The sequence below is a fragment of the Bos taurus genome, chromosome 17 (assembly GCF_002263795.3).
Source record: "Bos taurus isolate L1 Dominette 01449 registration number 42190680 breed Hereford chromosome 17, ARS-UCD2.0, whole genome shotgun sequence".
Lineage (NCBI taxonomy): Eukaryota > Metazoa > Chordata > Mammalia > Artiodactyla > Bovidae > Bos > Bos taurus.
This window is the reverse complement of record NC_037344.1, coordinates 66,266,067-66,275,260: the sequence shown is the minus strand read 5'-3', so window position 1 is coordinate 66,275,260 and position 9,194 is coordinate 66,266,067. Positions and strand designations below refer to the sequence as shown.

At 52.7% G+C, this 9,194-nt stretch overlaps 1 protein-coding gene across 1 annotated transcript; it reads right to left on the bottom strand.

Moving 5' to 3' along the window:
- Positions 1–217: 217 nt before the first annotated feature.
- On the bottom strand, positions 218–6,482 carry CRYBA4 (crystallin beta A4; the record flags this gene model as incomplete). The annotated part of the gene is given in 7 exon segments (NM_174525.2): positions 218–549; positions 1,310–1,452; positions 3,519–3,660; positions 4,811–4,929; positions 5,810–5,860; positions 6,449–6,476; positions 6,478–6,482. Coding segments are annotated over 6 exon segments (631 nt in total), but the record flags the coding sequence as incomplete, so codon positions are not given.
- Positions 6,483–9,194: the final 2,712 nt, after the last annotated feature.

Here is a 9,194-nt window from a genome sequence, read left to right as displayed (position 1 = left end):
CCCATATGGGGGGAGGGGCCATAATTAATGACTCAAGGGTCTACCTTTAAAAGCTAGACAAAAGACGAATAAGGTAAACCCAAAATAATAGAAGATGAAAAAGAGGAAGGATAAGAGCAAAACTCAGTGAAATGAAACACAGACGGCCGACAGAGAAAATCAGCAAAGCTACACGCTGATCCTCTGAAAGGATTCACCAAGTGGAAAACCACAGGCTAACACTAGGCCTTTTATTTTAGTATTACTTTTAGTTTTTCGTGCTGACTGTGCGTGGACTGGCCCACAGGGCGAACGGGTGCATACGGGTTACGGGGCAGGCAGAGGAGAGAGCAGGCAGCAGCGTCCGCGGTTCCTCTGTTCCAGACAAGCACACGTCCCCCGCTCGGCGCCGACCCCTCGGCTCACTGCTGGATCCTTCGGATGCTCTGTACCTGGAAGGTCTGGGCGTGAGAGCCCCACTCCCGGAAGTGCTTATAGTCGCCCGAGTGGTGGTCACACTCCAGCACGTACTGAAAACCTCGGTAGCCAGGAAACTGGGAGCAAACCCAGCTGCAAAAGGGAAGGGGGCAGGCCGTTACCTTTCAGGAGGCACCAGCATGGCCACCAAGGCAGAGACACAGGCGGAGCCGCGGCTGCGAGCACACTCCACCACCCCGCGTTCCTGCCCAGAACGCGCCCTGCTCTGCCCGCCACCGATCACGCGCTTCCGTCTGCCAGCAACACCCTTCGGGCCCTTCTTTGCCTGGTCGAGTTAATATTTATCGTCCAGGTCTCAGTCCGATCTTCCCTGCAACGGGGGCGGTCTGACTTCTCGTCCCAATTAGGCCACCGTCCCCCATCATACCTTTGTAGCACTCGCGTAATTAGGTAATTAACATATTATTTGTAAAAAAAAAAAAAAAAAGTCAGGCTCTTCTGCCAACAGTAAGCACCTGTGTGCCCTGGTACATTGTTATTTAGTGCCTACACAATGCCTGGCACAATAAATATTTGATGAGGAAAGGGAGGGGGGAGGAAGGAGGGGGAGGGGAGGAGGAGGGAAGAGGAGGAGAGAAGGAAGAGGGAGGAGGGGGAGGGAGGAGGAGGAGTGGATGGCAGGAGGAAGAAGGGAGGAGTCTTCCTCTTCATTGACCCTCACATTGTTCAGGACTAGACAAGGGCTGGTGTCTCCTTCTCTGAGCTTCCCTTCCCCTTTCTGTACGAGGGAGGCGGACTCGAGATTCCCAAAAGGTCCATCCTCCTCCGGAGGTGTCCCCCCGGCCCTCTCAACCTCCTCTCTGTCCCCAGAGCACAGCCTCGATCCACTTACGCCCCGGAGTGGACGTGGAAGGAGCCCACTTCATTGCCATCCCAGCCCATCGCCTGGAGGGAGGGGTAGTCATCACTCAGCTCTCCCTTCCTGCCCAGGAAGTTCTCCTGCTCGAAGATGGTCAGCCTCGAGTCGCGGTGGTTCTGCAGGGAACAGAGTCAGAGCATCAGGGTGTCAGTCGGAAGCCCCAGCCAGCCCCTGCATCCCAGCTCTCATCTCCAAAAATCAGCCTTCCTCTCCAGCCCTCTGGAAGGACAATAAGGCAACAGGCACTGGAAACCTTACAAGAGCCAAAACCTTCCAGAAATTTACACAAAATAAACAAGGACAACAAGCCTTGGTGATAAAAGAAAAAAAGAAAAGAATAAAAAAAATCAATATGATACTCAACAGCAGGGGATCAGGGGGTAAGCCGGAGTGTTGCACTAGGGTTAAGAGAAGGGTGTGGAGATGTGGGTTCAAATCCTGATTTTCCACACACCAGCTGACTGAGCTTAAAAACATGCCCCACATATACACAAGGGAATATTACTCAGCCATTAAAAAGAATGAAGTAATGCCATTTGCAGCAACCCGAATGGACCTAGAGATTGTCATACTGAGTGAAGTAAGTCAGACAGGGAAGGAGGCAATACCGTATGACATTCCTTATATGTGGAATCGAAAAAGAAACGATGCAAATGAACTTAACTTACAAAACAGATAGAGACTCACAGACTTAGAGAACGAACTTAATGGTTGCCGGAGGGGAAAGATGGGGGGATGGGATAGTTAGGGAGTTTGGGATGAACATGTACACACTGCTATATTCAAAACGGATAACCAACAAGGTCCCACTGTACAGCACATGGAACTCGGCTCAGTGTCATGTGGCAGCCTGGATAGAGGGGCATTTAGGGGAGAATAGATGCTTGTATATGTGTGGCTGAATCCTTTCCCTGTCCACCTGAAACCATGGCAACATTGTTAAATTGGCTATACCCCAATACAAAATAAAAGTTTAAACAGACAAAAAACCTGTCCCACAGCATTTCTGAGCCTGTTTCCGCATCTATAAAATGAAATTAACCACATCCATTTTTGCAGAACTCGTAAACTAGGTAGAGGCAGGGATCGCTTCGGTGAGAGCCAGTGTGGGTCCCCATATGGGCACAGTGGCTGGGCTGTCTGTGGAACAAGTGATGAGCCATAAGACAGTATACTAGGTAGGCACCATGGAAAATGTCATAGGCAAGATTTAATCACCCAAAGGGTGACTGGAATATATTTGCAGAGGGGGTAAGGCTGGTTTCCAAGCTTTAGGTTCATTATGATTCAATTTGTATAACCAAATGAGATGCATATGTAGATATATAGCCTTAGATGGTATAGATATACAGATCTAGACATTGATATGGACATCAATCACTGCAGATAGAATCTGTGGGTAGCACAGAAACCAAGGAAATCTCAAGTACCGATAACAGTAGGCTTCTGTCTCAGAAGTGTGGGTATAAGTGACTTTTATTTTCTTATTCAGCCATATTGGGTTTTTCCCTGAACTTTAGGGGATACATACATGTGCTGTAGTTATTTAAAATTCATCAAAATTGTTTTCGAAGGAGAAAAATACACCTTTTTGAGCCTCAGTTTTTTCATCTGTAAAATGGGGATAATAATACTCACCTCACCCCATACTCTGTAAACAGTAGCTAAAATATAAAATCAGGAACACTGACAATGAATTAGGAATAAGACATAGGACCCTTCTTTCTTACATCACCCTGCCATCTCTGGTACCCAGCCTCTCCCAGTGTCCCTGAGTCACGAAAAGAGGGACATAAGGTTCAGAGGTTAAGACTCCATGCTCCCAACACAGGGGGCACAGGTTCAGTCCCAGTCAGGGCACTAAGATCCCAAAGGCCGCACAGCACGGCCAGGAAAAAGGAAAAGGACCCAAAACAGGAAGGAGTTCATGTCACAACCAGAGTAGCAATGGGCAGAATGTCTGTGGTGGGCTCTGTCCATATGTACATTTTTTTCCCCAGAACTTAAGTACCATGGCCCCATTTTAAGATGAAGAAACTGAGGCTCAGAGAGGGGAGGGACCGCCACAGCTTGAAGCACTGATGCGAGAATCTGAACTCTGGACACCCAATTCCCAAGCCCCCACTGGAGGGGCTCAGCCCCCCGCCCCCGCCTTCAGGGGCCAGGCAGTGTCGGGACTCACAGCGCAGGCCACCGGCCGGAAGGAGGTGAGCCGCTCGGCGGGGTAGGACGTGTTGCCGCTCCACGCATCCCAGGATGGGTACTCACCCCGCTCCAGCACATACTGCTGCCCTTGGAAGCCGGCATGCTCAAAACCCACCCACCTGCCAACAGAGGATAGAGGGTACAAGGGGTTAGGAGGCCTCCGACCCTGAGTTCTAGACCAGTGGTTGTCATACAGGGGTGACTTTGCCCCCCACCCACCCAAGGAGGCATTTAAAATGTCTGCAGGCATTTTTAGTTGTCTTGCTGGGAGTCCGGAGGAGAGATTTGCAACTGGCATTTGTGAGTAGAGGCTGGAGATACTGCTAAACATCCTCCCATGCACTGGGCAGCCGCCAGCACGGAATTACCTGACCCCAAACATCCGTAGTGCCAACGTGGAGAAGCCCGCTGCCCCCCTGCGCATCCTGCAGGCAGGGGACTGGCCCCTTGCAGGTGCCTGCCACCCTCGCGCCTGTCCCCCTGGGCCACGTAGATGAGACTTGACCATGCGCTGACTTCGGCTTTGGCCATCTCATTAATCTCCGTCTCTCTTTTTACTTTTTTCAAATTTATTTTATTTTTGGCTGCGCTGGGTCTTCGCTGCTGAGCACGGGCTTTTCTCTAGCTGTGCTGTGCAGGCTCCTTATTGCGGTGGTTTCTCCTGTTTTGGAGCACAGGCTCTAGGGCACGGGCTTAAGCTGCTGTGGCCCGTGGGCTTAGCTACCTCAATGCACGTGAAATCTTCCCCAGCCAGGGAACTCACATGGCCTGCACTGGCAGGCGGACTCTTTACCACTGGACCACCAGGGAAGTCCCCCCTCTCTTTTTAAACAAAATTTATCTCATGCTCAGAGCCTCAGTCAGGCAGCAACACTTAACTAAAAATTACTAGCATTATTTTTCACTATATTTTTAGTTACCTTCCACTTTTGGTGAGTGATCTTGACTTTTGATTTGTACCTAACAGAGACATTTCAGACCCAACACTGGATTTTGAAGGTCTGCCCCCACAGGGCTGCCTCATCCAATGTGCAGACTCTGTGAATGGCACCACTGCCCCCCCACACACCCAGCTACATTTGGGCAGTGCACAACCTGTGCAACCTTACATTGCCATCCTTCATGCTCCCCAGCATCTCAGATCCATGGAGAAACACTGGTACAGTTAGAGCCAGGGAAGATAGGACCTGGAACGTCTAAAAGTCCCAGCACCCCTCTCTAGATACCTTCCTGTCTCCCCAGCCCCGACTCCGATCCCCCTGGACTCACGCGCCACTCAGCACTTTCAAAGATCGAACAGTCTCGAAGCCAAGCTCCAGCACGCTGGGGCACTCAGCCGTGAACTCATGCCGCCGGCCCTGGAAGCCCTCCTCATCCCACACCACGATCTATGCCGGAAAGAAAAGGTAGGGACCCACATCAGAGTGCTGGGCAGCGGGGGGGAATGGGAGACGGTGAGGGGTTAGGAATGCACCCCAGGACTCAGTGTGGGGCAGGCCAGGTAATGCAGGGAGGCAAACTCAGATGCCTTCAGGGTCCACGGAGGGGAGGGTGAGAGCTGAGACCTCGGGAGCACAGGCCCTGCTCAGCGCCACCTACTGTTGCCACATGGTAATGCGACCAACCGTACAATTTTCCCAAGACAACCCCTGTAACAACCTTTCTGTAAGCTCTCCCGGTGTTCAAAGGCTGACGACAAATTCAGAGATTTTAGGGGTTTTTTTTTTTTTCTTCTTTTTTAACACAGAGGAAACCAAAGGAAGCATGCCCAGAGACTGTGCAACATCACCAGCTGGCCTTTTCTGCCAGCGGTAGTGGTGTTGTCGACTCTTTGCGACCCCATGGACTGCAGCCCGCCAGGCTCCTCTGTCCATGGGATTCTCCAGGCAAGAACACTGGAGTGGGTTGCCATTCCCTTCTCCAGGGGGTCTTCCCAACCCAGGGATCGGACCCAGGTCTCCTGAGTTGCAGGCAGACTCTTTACCGTCTGAGCTACAGGGAAGACCTGTTTTCTGCCAGAGAGATGGTTACGTTTGGGGACAGGAAGCCCCAACTTCAAGTCAAGAACCTCTGTGTGTGACCTCTGGCAAGACCCTCTCCCTCTCGCAGCCTCAACTACATCCTCTGTGAAATGGGCCCTCATTACCGCCCTGCTCCAGGGGTGAGGTGGGAACTCAGTGAAGGTGGGGCAGGGGTCCGCAGGACTTGGGTTTGACCTGTGCCCTCGCCCTCCCGACATCGCCCCCCACCCCCAGCGCCTCTCCCTACCTTCCAGTGTCCTGCCGACTTGGTGCACTGCAGAGACATGCCGCTCGTTTCCTAGGCGACAGAAGAAGGTGAGGAAGCTTCCACCCTGACTCTGCTCCTCTCCTTGAAGCCGAAGTCTGGTTTGAGCAGATGGGTACCCAGGTGGGGTCCAGAAGTGCCCCAGATGAAGGGCAAAGTGTGGCTTTGGGCTGTCCCCCTCCTCCACTTTCCAGTACCATCTCCTTCTCTTCCATCCTCTCTCTGTCTCAAAATGAACCCATTCTGGGTCCTGTTCCTCTAAGCCCCCTCGATGCTGCTTTATCTACTCAGTAGGGGGAATTTTCCATGGCTGCGGGTGGGTGGGTGCTGCACCCCTGGCAAGCGCCAAGGTGCTCAGCTTGAGAGGCTCCCAAAGACAGCTCCTGACCTAGAAGGGAGGCTCTAAGAGCGTAAGGTGAGGCCGCAGGATTACAGGAATCATTTGGGTTTCAAACGGCAGTCGCAGGTACTGGTCTCGAGGTCTGGAGCCTGGTTCGATGAGGATGGCATTTGGGATGACTCAGTGGTATACCCCCAGGACTGGGGACAAGGGGCTCCCCTGCCTCCCAGGAGACTCACCCAGAGCTCGAATCCCACCCCTTCTCCAAGCCGGGGACTTACCGAGATGGACCCAGAGAACATGCCAGACCCAGGAACGGCCGAGGTCAGGCTCTTATAGGCAGGGAGGAGAGAGGGCCCCTGGGGGGACAGATCCCTGACTCAGCAAGTGAGTGACAGGAACAAAAGCCAACCCCGCTTGTGGCTCTGATGGAGAGGTGTCAGCACCATTGGCCTCGGCTGGGAGGGAGAGGCCAGGGTGCCCCCCTCGGGGATCACCCGTGAAGAAGGCAAGAGGAAGACGGTCCCCCCTAATCAGCTCCACCCTGATTCAGCAGTGGACCAAGAGTCCAAACACCTCAGCCTTCCTAGCCGTGTGACCTGGGGCAGGTCCTCCCTGCTATGTCTTCCTGTAAAACGGAGCAAGGATAAACTATAAAATGGCATGAGAGTATGTCACATGCCTGGCACAGGCATTCAACAATCACCTATGCCTCTGCCCTCTCCCAGCTCCCTCCCTCTTCCTCCTCCGGTGGGGGTAACCAGGGTGGACTTCATGGCAGACACTCGGTTCTGAAGGGCGGCACTGAAACTTCGGTGGCATTGGAACTCAGTTCTGAAGGGTGTGGGGGATTTATAGCGAGTGAGATGCTTTTGCTAGGCAAGAGTGCACAGGTGGGAGTCTGGGGCTGGTGACCCAATGGGGCTGAAGGAGCGCAGAGGGACGCAGGCAGGACAGGTGGCTGGGCCAGGGCCTCCGGGGCCCACGAAGCCCAGAGACGGGTCCAGCTCGCTCCGTGGGCAGAAGGAAGGCGCTGGTGGCCTAAACATGCTTTACAAACTGTGCTGCACCGCCGAACATCCGGGGTTTGTAGAATTCGCTTCCTGCACACGTCTCCCCCCATTCCTACCCTCTGAAATTGGCCCAAGAGGGTCGTCTCACGGCATAGGGAAGACCATGACTGGAAACCAGATCCCTCCAGGTGAGCTGGAGAATGTCCACGTCAGCTCACGGAGCTGTGAGCTGTGAGATGGCAATACCAGTGCCCTCTGGGTGGGTTCTATGCAGCCCGATCAAAGGCACGGCTTTGAGATCAGGTTGCCAGGAAGGTGAAAGGCCAAGAATGCAGCCTCCGTAGCCAGACGGCCCGGGTTTACATCCCACTCTTGGTGGCTGGGTAACCTTGAGCCTGTTACTTCGTCTCTCCAAGCCTCAGTTTCCTCATATGTAAAATGGGTATACAGGTAAATTGGGTTCAGCCTAAGAGATGCGGTATTGTGAGGGTAAATGTGAACTACACACAAACAGCATCACTGTTCTGGAACGGCTCCGGGAACCTGACATTCATCACGTGTCTCCATCATCACTGGCATCATTGCAGCTAATTAAAAAAAAAATTACTATTGACACATCTTCACTTCCATGTTTACTGCAGCGTTATGCACAATAGCCAGGATGTGAAAATAACCCAATTGTCCATAATATTGGATAACTGAAATAACCTAATTATCCATCCACTCTTTATCCAATGAGTGGATATATAAGATGTGATATGTAGGTACAATGGAATATTATTCAGCCTTGAGAAAGAAGAAAACCCTGCCATTCGTGACAACACAGATAGACCCCCGAAGGCGTTATGCTAAGCGAAATAAATCAGAGAAAGACAAATATCGTAGGATCTCACTTACACATGGAACTGTAAAAAGACAAAATCAGAGAAGTGGAGAGTAAGATGGAGGGTACCGGGAGCCGGGAGGTGGAAGAAACAGGGAGATGATGCTCACGGGGCATAAACTTGCAGTTATAAGGTTAACGAGTTTGGGGACCTAATGGACAGCATGGTGATTATAGCTGGTAGTGTAACGTATACTCTAATGATGCTTAGGGAACAGATCTTTCGTGTTCTCCCCACAAGAACGTGTAGAGTAACTGTGAGGTGGCAGGGAGGGGCAATCACCGCGCAATTTGTAAATGTATCAGGTCAACTTTCGGCTCACCTTTACCTCTGTTGTGTGCCGGTTACATTTCAGTAAAGCTGGGGGGAGTGATTCCTCTTAAATGTTTATTAAATACTTAATGAATACCCTTAATTACCTGAAAACACTTACTTGTATGAAAGCAAGAGGGCATGGTTTTTAAGAGCTTGGGTTCAGGAGTTCAAAACATGTGACTTCCAATTCCATTCTTACAGATGTGGAAGTGGGCTGAGAGAGGGCAAAGGGATTTGCTTCGGTTTCCTCGTCTGCGAAGAGGATCAATCCCAGCGCCCCCACCGAAATAATGAGGATTACAGGAACCACGTCAGTCAGAAGCTCAGAGTGGAGCCACCCAGCATGGGGGGGAGAGGGAGGCATAGGAGGGGCCCCCCTACCTCCGACCCCACCGTTTGGCTGACCGCCCATTGCCATAGGGGACACGGAACTGCCCCAGACGTCTTGGCCTTGAAACCCAGACCTGTGGGTGGCCCCCACCACAGGCATCTTGGCCCCCGTTCCAGTGGCTGCCCCATCCTGCGGTTGCTGCCCCCCCACAACAACCAAGGCCTTGGCCCAGGATCAAAGGCTGGGGGGGAGGCTGGGAAGTGAGGGGGTGTGAGGTGGGGGGTGGGCAGACGGCAGAGCTGCCCCTGGGTCATGCGAGGTGGAGCTGGGCTCCGTGGGGAGTCTGGGACCCTGGACTCCCACAGAAGAAACAAGAACCTAAGGAGAATCCCGTTCTCCCCCACCCCATCACCACCACCAGGGGCTGGGGAGGCAGACTGCAGGCCGGCGTGGCCCGGCAGCGCCCCGCTGTCCCCCACCGCTG